The sequence below is a fragment of the Mobula hypostoma genome, chromosome 1 (assembly GCF_963921235.1).
Source record: "Mobula hypostoma chromosome 1, sMobHyp1.1, whole genome shotgun sequence".
NCBI classification, from domain to species: Eukaryota; Metazoa; Chordata; class Chondrichthyes; order Myliobatiformes; family Myliobatidae; genus Mobula; species Mobula hypostoma.
The window spans coordinates 94,182,768-94,200,255 of NC_086097.1; the positions used below are offsets into that span (position 1 = coordinate 94,182,768).

At 43.6% G+C, this 17,488-nt stretch overlaps 1 protein-coding gene across 1 annotated transcript in view; it reads left to right on the forward strand.

Annotated features, from left to right (window-relative positions):
• The window catches only part of tyro3 (TYRO3 protein tyrosine kinase), a 110,311-nt gene that overhangs the window by 67,859 nt on the left and 24,964 nt on the right, over positions 1 to 17,488 (forward strand). Inside the window, exons 12-14 of the mRNA XM_063052919.1 lie at positions 4,119 to 4,214; positions 5,585 to 5,665; positions 14,063 to 14,155. Coding sequence (XP_062908989.1) covers positions 4,119 to 4,214; positions 5,585 to 5,665; positions 14,063 to 14,155 — 270 coding nt within the window. The remainder of the gene's footprint in view (positions 1 to 4,118; positions 4,215 to 5,584; positions 5,666 to 14,062; positions 14,156 to 17,488) is intronic.

Consider the following 17,488-nt stretch of genomic DNA (forward strand, 5'->3'; position numbering starts at 1 on the left):
CAGTGTGCCAGAGGTCTGTGAGTGTCAGGGAGCAGGAGTGAGTGCCATTGCTATTACAAAGGAAAAGTGCTCAGCAAACTCAAAGGTCTTAAGGTGGGCAAGTCACCTGGACCAGATGGACTACATCCCAGAGTCCTGAGAGAGATAACGGATGCATTGGTCATGATCTTTCAAGAATTACTTGATTCTGGCATAGTTCTGGAGGACTGGAAGATTGCAAATGTCACTCCACTCTTTAAGAAGGAAGGAAGGCAAAATAAAGGAAATTATAGGCCATTTAACCTAGCGTAAGTGGTTGGGAAAGTGTTGGAGTCTATTATTAAGGATGAGGTTATGAGGTACTTGGAGACTAATGACAAAATAAAGTCAAAGTCAGCATGGCTTCCGTAAAAGGAAATATTGCCTGACAAATCTGTTAGAGTTCTTCAAGGAAGTAACAAGCAGAGTGGACAAAAGAGAGGCAGTGGATGTCATTTACTTGGATTTTCAGAAGATTTTGATAAGGTGCCAAACATGAGGATGCTTGATGAATTCCTATGGCATTACAGGAAAGATACTGGCATGGATAGAGGAATGGCTGACAGGCAGGAGGCAGCGAGTGGGAATAAAGGGGGCCTTTTCTGGTTGGCTGCCAGTGACTAATGGTGTTCTCAGGGGTCAGTGTTGGAACCGCTACTTTTCCCATCGTTTGCCAGTAATTTGGATAATGGAATTGATGGCTTTGTGGCAAAGTTTGTGGATGATATGAAGGTAGGTGGGGGAGTACTGAGGAAGCAATACAATTGCAGCAGGTCTTAGACAAATTGGAAGAATGGGCAAAAAGATGGCAGATGCAACACAAACATGAGGAATTCTGCAGATGCTGGAAATTCAAGCAACACACATCAAAGTTGCTGGTGAACGTAGCAGGCCAGGCAGCATCTCTAGGAAGAGGTACAGTTGACGTTTTGGGCTGAGACCCTTCATCAGGGCTAACTGAAGGAAGAGCTCTTTGATATGTGTTGTTAGATGGAATACAATGTTGGAAAATGTATGATAATGCACTTTGATAAAAGGGACAATAGTGCCGACTATTATCTAAATGGGGAGAAAGTTCACACGTGAAAGGTGCAGAGGGACTTAGGAGTCCTTGTGCAAGACTCCCAGAAGGTTAATTTACAAGTTGAGTCTTTGGTAAAGAAGGCAAATGCAATGTTGGCATTATTTTAAGAGAAATAGAATATAAAAGCAAGGATGTAATGCTGAGCCATTGAGACATTAGTCAGGTCACACTTGGAGTATTATTCCCCCCCCCCGCTTTGTCTTTCTCCCTGGGCCTCCTGTCCCATGATCCTCTCATATCCCCTTTGCCAATCACCTGTCCAGCTCTTGGCTCCATCCCTCCCCCTGCTGTCTTCTCCTATCATTTTGGATCTCCCCCTCCCCCTCCCACTTCCAAATCTCTTACTAGCTCTTCCTTCAGTTAGTCCTGACAAAGGGTCTCGGCCTGAAATGTCGACTGTACCTCTTCCTAGAGATGCTGCTTGGCCTGCTGCGTTCACCAGCAACTTTGATGTGTATTGCTTGAATTTCCAGCATCTGCAGAATTCCTGTTGTTTGGAGTATTGTCAACAGTTTTGGGTCCCATTTCTCAGAAAGGATGTGTTGTCATTGGAGAGAGTCCAGAGGAGCTTTATGAGGATGATTCCGGGAATGAAGGGGTTAACATATGAGGAACATTTGGCAGCTTTGGGCCTGTACTCACTGGAATTTAGAAGAATGTGGGGGGGTGGCGGGGTTGTTTTGCAAAGACTGGATTAGGTGGATGTGGAGAGGATGTGTCCTATGGTGGGGTATCGGGAACTGGAGGTTCCAGCCTCAAAATTGAGGGGTGACCCTTTAGAACAGAGATAAAGAGGAATTCTTTTTAGCTGGATAGTGGTGAATCTGGAATGCTCTGCCACAGACTGCGGTGGAGGCCAAGTCAGTGGGTATGTTTAAGACGGGAGTTGATAGTTTCTTGATCGGTCACATCAAAGGATATGGCGAGAAGGCAGGTATATGGGGCTGAGTGGGATCCATGGAATGGCGGAGCAGACTCGATGGGCTGAATGGCCTAATTGTGCTCCTATGTCTTACAGTCTTGTGGCCTTATGGAGACTGCAAGGCATAGGAACAGAATTAGGCCGTTCAGCTCATCAAGTCCGCTCTGCCATTTGATCATGTCTAATTTATTTTCCCTCTCAACCCCATTCTTCTACCTTCTGCCTGTAACCTTTGATGCCATTACTAATCGAGAGCCTATCAACCTCTGCTTTATTTCTTCTCCCAAAGTGGAAGACCATACACTTCCAGACACTGTATTCCCTCTGTCACTTCTTCACCTATTCTCTTAATCTATCCAAGCACTTCTGCAGACTCCCTGTTTCCTTAGTGGTACCTACCTCTCCACCTTTCGCTGTATCATCCACAAACTTGGCCACAAAACCATCATTCTGTCATCCAGATCACTCACGTATAACATGAAAGGTAGGGGACCCAACACTGAACCCTGAGGAACATCACTAGTCACTGGCAGCTAATCAGAAAATGCCCCCTTTATTCCCACTCTTGGCCTTCTGCCGGTCAGCCAATCTCCTGCCTGTGATAGTTTTATTCCTGTAGTACCATGGGCTCATACTTTGTGCAGCACCCTAAACCACCCTATTGACTTGTGAAGCCATAAACACTTCACTTCCATTGTTCTAAATCACAGTCCTGAAAGGTCTTGAATCAGTGAATGTGCGTAGAATGTTTTCATGAGTGAGTGAATCTACAAACGTAGAAGCAGTGGTCACTGTTTGGAATCTTTGAATATGTTTCCTGGAAAGCAAGGGAAGTGAAGGACCAGGCAGTAATATGGGATTGAGGTTACAATCAGATTAGCAAGCCCTTCTTAAATAGTAGAGCAGGTTCAAGGGGGAGCTTATGCCAACTATTTCATGTTACTGAGTGCCCTTGAGATTAATTCCAATATAGAAAATAAAACATAAAATTGAATAACACAGGAAGATGCCCTTTGGCCAATAATGTCTGTGCGAACCCTATTACCAATTTCACCTACTCCCATCTCCCTGCACATGGTCCATATCCTTCTTCTCCCTACTTGTTCATGTTCCTGTCCAAATATTGCCATCATTTCGGCTTCCACCGCCACCCCTAGCAGCACATTCCAGGCACCCTTCACTCTCTGTGTAAAATATTTACTTCATAAATTACCACTTTGATTACACTTTGGACCTATAGGTTAGGATTTAACGACACCTAAGCCTCTTTGCTCCACAGTTCTTCGTTCCTCACTTCTAAAGAATTTTTGATTCACGTTGCTTGGATTTGTCACAGATGAACTCGAGAACCAAAATTAATTTTTTTCGGAGGCATCAAACTAGCATTTATTTCTTAAGGAAGTGTGCATGTAAATCAGGCCCTAAAGATTATTTTGGTGCCTGGGTGAAAAGAACACGCACAGTGGAGTGGGTGTGTTAAACACACATATACATGCTTTCTGACTGCAATTTTTATCCATCCTTTGTACCTCTTCCATTTTGTGAGATGTAAATCCAGCCCCTATCTCAAAACTGGTGACGTGATCCACCTCCGCTGACTGTGTCACAGCCTGTTCCACACTTTTGCTTCCCTCTGTGTGAAATACAAAAAGCAGAACCCATCTGTTCGCCTTGTTAATCATATTGTTAAAGAGCACAAGCTGGAATAGCCAATAGCTATTGTGTTAAAGCAGTGTGCTGCGGAATTTTAATCTGTTTGAGAGCCACTGACCCTGGTGTTGTTGGAGCCAATGTGATTGGTCAAGGTGCAGTAAGATTACACAACATTCAAGGCCATAATAACCCATTCACATATAGTGACCAGTTTCACTGAGGTTATTGTAACTTTGATTTATTGAAGAGTCTAACTATAGAATGTAGTGAATTGGATTTTTAAAACTTGTTACTGAGTTAATCAGCTTGTGAAAACTACTCATAGTTCACAAGACAAAAATAATGCTTCCTTTCGCACTTCCTCATTCATCCCAGTTAGGTACAATGCTAGGTTGCCTTCTTCAGCCCTGCACCCAGTAATTCTCTGTTCTCTGAATGCAGTTGACACTTTGGAAATTAGTGATGCTTTGAAGCAGAAGCTGGAAGACATCTTCATCCACGAGAAGCGCCTTGAACTGGGTCGGACGCTGGGAAGAGGTCAGTCAATCAGCAGGTCTGATAGTCATTTACCCTCCTGAGTGTACGTGGCTGTTCTTGCTTTACTGCTATCCATTGGTCGGTGGGAGAGGAGACCCAGGTCTCCGGCTGATGCTTCCTTTAATTTCTCCTTGAAGACATTGACTGACACAGAATATACAACAGGACAATGTGAAACGGTGTGGACGGTGCTAGTTGCTAAGCCAGGAAGTGGACTGATCTGAGACCCACTGTAAAATCACTAGGAATTGCTGGTACACCATCATGGTGGTACTGAAGTCAGTCTTGACTATACATCCAGTGCCCACAGAAGCTAGTTGGTTAACAAGTAATTGGAAGAAAATATTAATCACATGAGCAGTCCCTCACTTGCAGTGGAGTATAACGTGAAACCAAAACAAAATATTCTAAAAATGCTCAGCAGGTCAGGAAGCGTCTGTGGAAGGAGAAACAGAGTATTTACATCAGACTGAAAACCCTTCTTTTGAAATGATAAACCAGTTTCTCTCTCCATTGGTGATACTTGACTGCTGAGTGCTTCCATGACTTTTTGTTTTTCTTTCAGACTTCCATAATCTGTTTTTATTAAATCTAAATTTAATATTGTTCAGCTGCTTTCTTTGGTCTTTGCCTTCTTTGCATGATGCACTGTGCTCGGTAAATCTATGCTTTACCTTAATGCAGTTGGCACTGGGAAAGAGCAAAGCTTTGCAATAGATGCTGGACTTTCTGAGTCAGACAGTTGTGTGTGCAGGTCCCACTGCAGAGGCTCGAGCAGATAATGTAGCACTGGTGGGATGGCACTGCAGACAAACAGCGTTGGCTAAATTGTCTCCTCTTTTGCCAGAGTAATCCTGCCTCACTACAGCACAGTCAGCTAGTGCTCTGCTGTTTTTGACGTACTGTTTGGGCTCTCCTGTAAATAAAATAAATATTTCTCATTCATAGTGACACAGCAATTTCCTCAGCCCTTGCCAATATTTATCCCAAGAACCTGAATATAATCTTACTGCTGCTTATGGTCGAAACTGGCTACAAGTAACGTGACCACATTGCACTGGGTGCAGAATGCATTGACTTGGCCTGGAGCCACAAGAGGCACTCTAACCCCAGTGAATCTCCACTGCACCCTCTCCAGCACTATGGCAAACTGAAGTGCACACAGTCGCCCAGCTGTGGCCTAACCAACGTTTGGTACAATTGTAGCATAACTTCCTGCTCCTTGGGCCTGTAGGTGGTCCAGTACAGATCACTGTGCCAACTTCAGTGTGCCTAGACCCCCTGAAAAATCAGCTAAGGCTCCCATCGGTGGGAATATCGATGACACCATTCTCTGCTTTGCCAACAATTGGTTCCATTTTAATTTCCAGGAGAGTTTGGCTCGGTGAAGGAGGCGTACTTGAAGATGGAGGATGGGTCCACTCAAAAGTTGGCCGTGAAAATGCTGAAAAGTGAGTGGGGCGATGGGATCAGGCTTACGTGGGGGCGTGACCTCAGGGATTCTCCTCACAACGCGATTGCTCGAGCTGTATGGATGTGAGTGAGCTCCAACTGAGAGACCTCACCTCATGTCACTTTACTTCAAAGGTGAGATGGGAGGAGGCCATTTGGCCCCTTTGAGGCTGCTTTCTCTGTTTCACATCCCATTCGCCCTGCCAGTAGGATTTTCACCTCTAACTCTCTCTCCCAGGAATCTCAACTCCATTTCTCTCCTAGTAGGATTCTCACTTCCCGTTCCCCCTTTCAGCAGGATTCTCACCTTGGATTCTCTCTCCTAGGCGGATTCTCCCCTTTCATTCTCACTTCCAGCAGGATTCTCACATCCCATTCTCCTCCAGCAGGATTCTCTCATCCCATTCCCCCTCCAGCAGGATTCTCACATCCCATTCTCCTCCAGCAGAATTCTCACATCCCATTCCCCCTCCAGCAGGATTCTCACATCCCATTCCCCTCCAGCAGGATTCTCACATCCCATTCCCCTTCCAGCAGGATTCTCACATCCCATTCCCCCTCCAGTAGGACTCTCACATCCCATTCCCCCTCCAGCAGGATTCTCACATCCCATTTCCTTCTAGTAGCATTCTCACATCCCATTCCCCTCTAGCAAAATTCTCACATCCCATTCCCTCTAGAGGAACTCACATGTCATTCCCTCTAGCAGGATTCTCACATCCCATTCCCCTCCAGCAGGATTGTCACATCACATTCCCCTCCAGCAGGATTCAGAGAGCTGAAATTTTTTGTCAAATGTCCCCACCATTTCCTCTCTTGCCTCCCAGAGCAGTTTAAAATATGTCTCCAGCTACAAAGAGATCCTTCATAGTGAAGACAGTGGGGAATTATTCATTTGAGATCTCATCTAAGGCTTCTGGCTCCATGCACTGATTGTCCCTTTGATCCCTAATGGGTCTACTCTTTTACTTATAAAACACTTTGAGATTTCCTTTAATCTTTCCCACTCATGTAAATTCACACCCCCTTTGCTATTTCTTATTAAATTCACCCCCTTTCACTTTGCATCCTCCAGTACAGCCCCTCCTGTTCGCAGATCCCTACTACTGTCCTATGCAAGCTTCCCTTACCTTTAACCTGACATGAATATTCCTTGGCATTGTTGGCCTTTCCTTTCATCTTTAAGGTCCTGAACTTTCAGCATTTCACTTTTGAGTGCTTCTCGCCGATTGCTTGTAGACTTGCCTAGAAGTAACTGCCCCAGTTCACTTTTGCTAGCTGCTGTATCATCATATTAAATTTGGTCTTTCCCCAATTTTGGACCTTAGTGTTCTGGGCCATCTTTGTCTTTCTCCATAATTGCCTTGAAACTTTGAGTTATGGTCACTATCTCCAAAATGTCTCCCACTGATTATGTCCAGTACTCCCCCATATCAGCTCAGGAAGCTCTACTGGACACACTTTAGGAACTGCCCACTCCATATAATCCCTGTTAATATGGGGAAGCTGAAATCCCCCACTACAATTATCCTATTATTTTTACATCATTCTGTGGTTTGCCTACATATCTTTCTTTTTTCTTCGCCCTACTGCCACGATTCCTATGGTATATCCCCAACAAAATGATTGCCCACCAAGCTCCACCAATATGAAGAACTTCTTGCAGTAATGGACTCTTTAATATTGCAATTCCACCTCCTTGTTTACATCCCCTCCCCTCTGCTAAACCTGAAAGCTCCATTCCCTGTAATATTGAGTTAATAGTCATGACCAAATTTCAAACATCTCTCCATGATAGAAGCAACATTATAGTCCCACGTGCTAATCTATGCTAATCTCAGATCCTCGGCCTTATTTGTCAGACTCCTTGTTTTAAAATAGATGCAGTCCAGCCTTGCATTCCTGTCATATTCTTATCATCTAGGTACCCACTGGATTGAGTTAGTTTTACCTCTAATTTTGTCTGTATTCTAACTCTGTGTCCCTTCTCCTTTCAAACTAACTTAAACCTTCCCAAACACTGGCAAAACCCTCTTCCTGAACAAACATGTTGGACTGTTTGTGGTTCACGTGAAGGACCCATTGTGATTACAGCCTTTGAGATTATTCTTTTTTAATCTGTGATCTAGTTATCTGTGTTATCCTTTCAGAGGACGTGACCCGGGCCCAGCACATAAAGTGCAATTACGAAGAAAGCACAGCAGTGCCTCTACTTCCTTCAGACTGCAAATATTCAGCATGACGTCTAAAGCTTCTATATATGCCAAACTTTTATAAATACGTGGTTGAGAATGTTATGTTTTGTAACTCCAAAACATTAGACTAATTAAAAGGAAAACAAGAGAGCTGGAAATGCAAATCCAACTTCAGTTTTTACTTGAATCGAGGCATTCACGTATGATGTGGTAGCATCATGACGCGTGCAATTCACTTATTTTTACATATAAACCATAATGAATTATTGAAATGAACAAGAATACTTAATCAAACAATATGTTTACAAGATTACTCAAATATTACTGAAGTATTAAGTACACAACACTCCTCTCTGCTTTGCTATAAACTCCAACTCAATATAGAATGTATCTCAACTATATACACAGCATACTATATAATATAATTACTATATAGACATCCACAGCATAGTAAGTTTTAAATTGTCCCATTCAGACCTAAAGATTTAATTGCTGTGGAGGATTTCTTATTCCTGTGGGATATTCTTATTCCTTCCTGACAAGGAAAGGTCACTCTGCTTGGCAGGAGAGACTTGGGACTATGAAACAATCAGAGGCAGTGGGGCCTCCTCCGTGGTGGTTGTAGGAGTTGACTCTGAGACTGCAGAAAGTGATCCTGACAGCTCAGGACACCTTTCTTCTCCTTCCTTTTTCTTCTAGTTTGTTCATCTTGATCTTGAGAAGGTGCATTTAGTTCACTAGAACATTCTCTTACTAATCCTTCTCCTTTTACAATCTGATCTCTCCTCTTGGTTTTCTCATGCACAACATCATCTGACGAATCCTCTGTTTTTGTATCTCCGTTGACTCCTTTCATTTTGGTCTTCCATTTATCCAGCTGGGCTTTGGTCTTTGCATCTACTTTGACAAGCAGCTTTTTGTCTCTCACTTGAAGTTCATGCAATAACCTTAATGCACACAGAGTCGATTGTGGTTCTTTGTATTCACAAAAGCTGAATGCTTGCAACTTTCCTGAAGGTCCTTGACCTCTCTTCCAGTTTAAAACCAAGCCACATATTGCAAGTAGCTGCCTGATTAACATATTAAAAGCTTTCTCAGATATGTTGCCTACAAAACTTTTGCAGTTGGACCACTGCTTTCGTTGCTTTCCCGCTTCCTCTGAGTAGCATGGTCCTTCCGTGCCAACCAGAGGCACAGAGGTTGGCACCAACACCTGTTTGCCCTCTGTTGGGTAAATAGTTTATGCATACAGCATGGAGACAGTTGTGGTATCACTCAGTACCTCTCTTCATTTGCTTTCAGATGGCTTCATTGCAGGGGATGTGGCATGCAATTGGTGAATGGATCTCCCAATCACTTTGTAGTTGTCTCAGCCAATCACAACCCATAATGCTGGTCCTTCTGTTTTTGCCACATACAAGCCCAAATTGGCTTGTTGATTGTTGTGTTTCACTGTTATGAATGTCATTCCCTCAGGAGTTAGGTTTTCTCCAGTTTGTTCTTCAGGCTTCAGGCTTCAGTTCACTATCTTTGAAATGCCAGTCAAACTCATTTTGTGGAATGACTGAAGCAGCCAAGCCAGTGTCCAATTCCATTTTAATCAATTTGCCATTCACTACTGCTGTAAGCCATATTGCTTGTCTAATGTTAGTTTCCACATTGTAAATCTCGAAGCTACCCAGCCCTGTGTCACTCTCATCGCTGTTAGAGTTTTCATCAACAGCATGCAGATTACTGCAACCTGACTTTTTAGATTTTTCTCTTCCCTGTGCAGTCCATTTAATTTTGTCTGCCTGACGTGCTCTTTGTATCCTAGTTTGTTACATTTTCTGCAAGTTTAGCCTTTAAACCTGCATTGGTCTGGTGTATATGAGCCTCAGCTACAACAATAACACAATTTGTTCTGTCAGGTAAGCCTCCATCTAGATGTATGAGTTTTGTTCACGCTGACTTTCATTCCTAACTGCAACTTAATTGCATCTCTGTCAGCTGTTTTTAAATGCTTTCTTGTAAGATTCCACAAACTAAATGATCTCTCAGTGGATCATTAAGCCCATCATTTAACTGATAATGCTCAGACAACTTGTTCAATTCATCCATGTATGCTGAAATGGACTCCCCTTCTTTTTGATTCCACTTATGAAACCTAAAGCGTTCCGCAATCAGTAATAGTTTTGATTCTAAATGTTCCTGCATTACTTTCACAATACCAGCAAAGCTCATTTCAGCTGGTTTGGTTGGTTGGAGCTGTCAAACTCCTAAGCAAATTATATGCATTTAAACCCAATGCACTCAGCAAAATTGGTACTTGGTTCTCATTAGCTATTTCATTTGCTTTAAAACACTACACAGTCCATTCAATATATAAAATCCAGTTATCTGTTGTGGAATCAAACACATCAATCTCTTGCTGCACTTCAACAGGTCTTGGATTCGTTTTAAAAATACCTTGTTACCGCTGTTAGGTTTTGTAACTCCAAAACATTAAACTAATTAAATAAAAGACAAGAGAGCGGAGAAAGCAAATCTAACTTCAGTTTTTACTTTAATGGAGGTGTGGTAGCATTGTGACATATGCAATTCACTTATTTTTACACATAATCATAGAATATAGAGCATAGAAACCTACAGCACATTACAGGCTCGTCAGCCCACAGTGTTGTGTCGACCATATAACCTACTCTAGAAACTGCCCAAAATTTCCCTACTGCCTAGCCCTCTATTTTTCTAAGCTCCACGTACCTATCTAAGTGTCTCATAAAAGACCCTACTGTATCCATCTTCAGCACCATCACCAGCAGTGCATTCCATGCACCCACCACTCTCCATGTGAAGAACTTACCCCTGACACCCCTCTGGACCTACTTGCAAGCACCTTGAAACTGTGCCCTCTCATGTCAGCCATTTCAGCCCTGGAAGAAAAGCCTCTGTCTATCCACACGATCAATGCCTCTCACTATCTTGTACACCTCTATCGGGTCACCTCTCATCTTCCATCGCTCCAAGGAGAAAAGGCCAAGTTCACTCAACCTATTTTCATAAGACACACTCTCCAATCCAGGTAACATCTTTGTAAATCTCCTCTGCACCCTCCCTATAGTTTCCACATCCTTCCTCCAGTGAGGTGACCAGAAGTGAACACAGTACTCCAAGTGGGGTCTGACCAAGGTCTTATATAGCTGTAACATTACCTCCCGGCACTTGAACTCAGTCCCACGGCTGATGAAGGCCAACACACCATACGCCCTCTAACAACATTGTCAATCTGCACAGCAGCTTTGAGTGTGTCCTATGGACACGAACCCCAAGATCTCTCTGATCCTCCACACTGACAAGAGTCTTACCAATAATATTATATTCTGCCTTCAAATTTGACCTTCCAAAATGAACCACTTCACGCTTATCTGGGTTGAACTCCGTCAGCCACTTCTCAGCCCAGTTTTGCTGTAACCTTTGACCCTCCAGACTATCCACAACGCTCTCAACCTTTGTGTCATCAGCAAACTTACTAACCCACCCTTCTACTTCCTCATCCAGGTCATCTATAAGAATCACAAAGGGGAGGGGTCCTAGGATAGATCTCTGTGGAACACCACTGGTCCATAATGAATCATTTAAACAAACAAGAATGCTTAATCAAACAATATATTTACAATGTTACTTAAATATTAAACACACAACAGAGAGTATATTGACTGGTTGCATCACAGCCTGGTATGGAAACACCAATGCCATTGACTGGAAAATACTACAAAAAGTAGTGGATATGGCCCAGTCCATCATGAGTAAAGCCCCTCCTCCCTCTCCCCCACATTTACACATAGCTTTGTTGCAGGAAAGAAGAAACCCCAACACAGGACATGCTCTCTTGTCGCTGCTGCCATCAGGAAGAAGGTACAAGAGCCTCAAAACTCACACCACCAGGTTCAGGAAAGGTTACTGCCCCCAACCATCAGACTCTTGAACCAAAGTGGATAACTTCACCCAGCTTCACCTGCAACCTATGGACTCAATTTCAAGGACTCTTCATTTCTTATTCTTTATATTCATTGTTTATTTATTATTATTGTTTCTTTTTTTTCTTACTGTATTTGTACAGTTTGCTGTCCTTTGCACACTGGTTGTTCGCCCTGTTGGGTGCGGTCTTTCATTAATTTTATTATGGTTATTGGATTTATTGTCATCAGGAAGAAGGTACAGGAGTCCACAAGAAACTCAGGGTTTAATATGGTGACATATATGTACTTTGATAATAAATTTCCTTTGAATTTTAGCTCCCTACATTCACATGACAGCACCTGGTCCCTCATTTCACCTAATACGAACCACCCCTCTGGCTGTTTGTGTAACCCTACTGAGAATGCTCTGCACCTCATTCTGTGACATCCAGTGAGACAACCCACCACCTGCGACTCACATTGACGGCGAGTGAATCATCGGTTTAGTCAGCTCACTACTGAGCTGCTTATCACTATTGCCTTTGGACTTGTGCTCCCTTTTGCTACACACCTGAGCCACTCACCATATCATGATCTTGACTTTGTCTCCACACCTCAGAAGAACATTGACCTGCACCATTTTCAAATTAAGTCAAGCTTATTGTTTTGGCACATGTACACTGAAGTACAAGGACAATGGAAAATCTCGCTTTAAGCAACATGCAGATAGAGACTGCAGGACAAAGTTGTACATAAGTTACACAGGACAGCGACACAAAAATTGTAAAATAAAACATTAGTGCAAAAAATGCACAATTAGAGAGAAGTGTAGGGTAGTGCAAAAGCTGGTCCATAGTGCTCTGAAGTTTCCAAAATGGGAAATCAGCTTTAGACTGAGATGTCCTCTGAGGCCTCCCTGACTACCTCCCTCCCCCTCTCTCTTACCCTCGCTGGTGGTCACTAATTCCTCCACTGACTGCATTTCCTTCAGCAGTGTGATTCAGATCGTGCAGGCTGGTTTGAAAAATGAGTGGTTGAAAGGAAGTAGCTGTTCTTGGTGTGGAAAATCAGTTTTCTGTACCTCCTGTCTAATGGTAGATCTCAGAAGATGGCATGGTCTGGATGATTGGGATTTTTGATGATGGTTATTGATGAGAAGATGGCATGGTCTGGATGGTTGCGATTTTTGATGATGGTTATTGATGAGAAGATGGCATGGTCTGGATGATTGGGATTTTTGATGATGGTTATTGATGAGAAGATGGCATGGTCTGGATGATTGGGATTTTTGATGATGGTTATTGATGAGAAGATGGCATGGTCTGGATGGTTGCGATTTTTGATGATGGTTATTGATGAGAAGATGGCATGGTCTGGATGATTGGGATTTTTGATGATGGTTATTGATGAGAAGATGGCATGGTCTGGATGATTGGGATTTTTGATGATGGTTATTGATGAGAAGATGGCATGGTCTGGATGATTGGGATTTTTGATGATGGTTATTGATGAGAAGATGGCATGGTCTGGATGGTTGCGATTTTTGATGATGGTTATTGATGAGAAGATGGCATGGTCTGGATGATTGGGATTTTTGATGATGGTTATTGATGAGAAGATGGCATGGTCTGGATGATTGGGATTTTTGATGATGGTTATTGATGAGAAGATGGCATGGTCTGGATGGTTGCAATTTTTGATGATGAATATTTCCTCCTTGAGGCAACATCTTATGTAGGTTCTACTGATGTTTGGGAGTCATCATGCCCATGATGTATCGGACTGAGTCCACAATTCTCTGTGGCTTCCTTTGTTCCTGCATGTTCCTATTGCCATACCAAGCTAAGATGCAACCAGCCACAGTACTTCCAGCAACAAATCTGTGGAGGTTTTCTAGAGCATTTGCTAGACATGCCAAACCTCCTGAATTTCCCAAGAAAATAAAGATGCTTGTGTACCTTCCTGTGATTGCATCTATGTGCCGTGCAAAGTACAAGTCATCCAATATGTTAAAGAAAGGAACTAAAAGCTCTGACCCTTTCCACTGCATTCCTCAGTGTTGACTGGTGCATATTCACTCTCCTTCTCTCATTTAAGTCAACAATCACCTCTTTAGTTTTACTGACAACAAGGATATGGAGGGATGGTAAACCAAGGTGGCAGAGGACATTGAATGGGAGCCAACCATAACCTAGCTGAAGGGTGGAGCAGGCTGGAAAAGATGGATGATTCATATCTACTCCTTTCTCCCTCTCCCATGCAGCTGAAATCTGTGTACCTGGAGACAACGAGGAGTTCTTGCGAGAGGCAGCCTGCATGAAGGAATTCGACCACCCGAACATCATTAAGATTATTGGTGAGTAAGCCAGGGGTAAGGGTGCAGAGGGAAAATGGTAAAGGTGAGCAGACAGAAAACAGTGCCATCTGGTATTTAGGTGCTAAACCCACTTAAAGGGGCATGCTGTACCACCGACTCTGGGTGGACAGGGCTATGTCACATGACATTCGGCAATCATGTTGCTCTCACGTCCCCCTCATTGATTTTCTGAGATGTCTACCTCCTGATGCCCACGCTGGGTTGAAGTGAGTCATTCAAACATGGTCTATCAAAAGAGCTTTTCCATTCTACAAAACCAAGTGATCAAACAAGGCCTTTTGTCCTGGGTGTGTGCTCATAGCAGGGGCCCTATTCCTGGAGCACTCCCATGTCAGTCCAGGAGAGTTTGCATGGGCAGGGAAATCCAAGGGCTTTATACTGCCTTAGGCTGGATTTCAGTGCTCAGCAGCCCCGTAGTGAGCAGATACCCCAGATGACATGAAAAATGAATTTTGGACAACAACACTCAGTGGCCACTTTATTAGGTGCACCTGTACACCCACTTGTTAATGCAAATATCGAATCAGCCAATCAAGTGGCAGCAACTCAATGCATAAAAACACGCAGACATGGTCTAGAGTTCTAGTTGTTGTTCAAACCAAACATCAGAATGGGGAAGAAATGTGATCTAAGTGACTTTAAGTATGGAATGATTGTTGGTGCCAGACAGGGTGGTTTGCGTATCTCAGAATCTGCTGACCTGGGATTTGCATGCACAACAGTCTCTAAAGTTTACAGAGAATGGTGCGCAAAACAAAAAAAAATCCTGTGAGAGGGAATTCTGTGGGCAAAAACACCTAGTTAATGAGAAGAGAGTGGCCCAACTGGTTCATGCTGACAGGAAGGTGACAGTAACTCAAACAACCATGCGTTACAACAGTGGTGTGCAGACGAGTATCTCTGAACATATACACGTTGAACCTTGAAGTGGACGGGCTACAGCATCGGAAGACCACAAACAAACTGCTATGTTTTGTAACTCCAGAAATGAATTGGAACACGCAAGGCTGAGAAATCACGTCTGCTTCACTTCACTTTAGTGAGGCACTCACTTACGACGCGGTGGAGTAGTGACGTATGCCATTCACATACTTCATACATATAACCCGTAATGCCAAGAAAGAATGTTTAATCAAATAATATATTTACAATATCACTGAAATATTAAATACACTACACATACACTCAGTGGCCACTTTATTGGGTAGAGGAGTTATATTGTGTTATTTCTTTTGGGTATTTAAATTAACGTGCACCTTAAGAATCTGTCCTAGCTTGTGTATTTTTAGGTGATTGCAGCTCTACTCTGTCTGCATGTAGTTTGTTCAGGCGAGGTGGAGATATGGAGTTGTACAGCATGGGAAAAGGCCATTCTGCCCACTGAGCCTATGCTGGACCTTAACACCCGACTGTACGAATCCCAGTTTACTCTCCACACGTTCTCATCGACTCTCCCACGTTCTCCCGCTCGCCTTCTCACCAGGGAAAATTAACTGAGGGTGGTTAACCTGCCAACCCACGTAACTTTGGTGTGTGGGTGGAAACCAGAGCACCGGCTTCTCCCACTCACCTTCTCACAAGGGAAAAATAGTAGGGGGGGGGGCGGTAATGAATCTACAACCCACATATTCTAGTGTGTGTGAGGAAATCAGAGCACCGAATTCTCCCACTTGCCTTCTCACAAGGGGGTAATTAATCTTCCAACCCGCGTATCTTTGGTGTGTGGGTGGAAACGGGAGCCCCTGGTAGGAAGCCAGCAGGGTCACCGGGAGAAGATGCGGGTTCCACACGGGCAGCACCTGAACCTGGGCCACTGTGGCTGCACCACACTGCGGGGGTAGGATGTAAGGGGCAAGTGGTTGCCCCTGGCAGTTGTGGCTCAGGGGGCAGAACATCTGAGTTAGAAATAGTGACTGCAGGCCTCATCCTGCGGCAGAAAATTCTAGAGCAGTGCTTCCAGTCCCAATCAGAGAAGAGCAGTGATATCTTCTTCCTGTTGTCTATCTTTCAAAAGCCCCGTATTGGCTGTGATCTGAAAGAGGATTTGAGGGGTAATTACTTTTTTTTTACAGACAGGGTGTTTGACAGCTGGAAAGTGCTGCCTGAGGAGGTGGTGGTATTGGATACGATCATTTGGAGAGACATTTCAGTGGGCAAGGCTTAAAAGGATATGGTCCTAATGGAGGCAAATGGACAAAATGTTGGCCTGGGTGTGTCTGGCTACAGGGGCTTTTTCAATGCTGTACGACTTTCAGGCTCTAAGACTGTAGGAAGCACATGGAGGTAATCTGGTGCAGAGCAATCCCGCCCATGCGGATAAGGCATTAATCATTGTACACTCGTTAAAAATAGCTTCAGAAATCAAAGGCATAAAGACTCAAAGACTTTAAAGTAGGCAATTGTCAATCAGATAGACTTAAATTGAGGGACACGTGCACTATTGATGTTAAAGTTAAAATTTTAAAAATAAAAGTGCGACCGAGGACTTCCGGGTCATCAAGGGAATGGCGGCGTAAGGAAAAGGTCTCTCGGCCAAAAAGAAGGTAAACTGCCCCAAAATGGAATTTAGACGAATACTTAATATTGTATAACTATATTAATAAAAGGGGCAAGGATGATGTCTAAGAACAAGATTAAAAAGTCCGCTCCGAAGGCTGATAAACGTAAAGAGACGCAGCAAGGCGACGGGCCTAGCTCCCCCACGGCAAGCCAGGACGGAGAGAATGAGGGGGAATCGGTGACTCTGTCTTTGATTCTCAGAGAGATTCACGAGTTCCGACAAGATAACAGCAAACAGCTGGAAGATATTAAAGGAGAAATAGTAAAAACTAACTCGCGGATAGATGAAGCCGAAGCGAGGACTGTAGGAATTGAAGAGAAGCTACAAAATACAGAGGAAGTGATAGCAGAAATACTAAAGCTACAAGAGCAACTCCAGTGGAAACTAATAGATCAAGAAGGCCGCTCAAGAAGGGAAAATGTGAGGATCTACGGAGTTCCTGAAGGTAAACCCGGATTGATGATTCCCTTCATGGAGAAGCTGCTTAGAGAGAACCTTGATATACTGGCCGCAAAAGACCTACAGATAGAAAGGGCTCACCGTGCATTGGCACCGCAGCCTCCGGCAGGCGTCCAGCCCAGATCGATTCTGATCAGATTTCTCAGTTACAGACGAAGGAAGAGGTGCTTAAGTGGGCATGGCAAAAGAAAGGTTTCATGTGGATCAACTGTAAAATCAGTTTAGGCCATGATTACGCACCGGGGATTCTTGCCAGAGGGAAGGAATATGTGGAAACACGGAGGGTCCTGAAG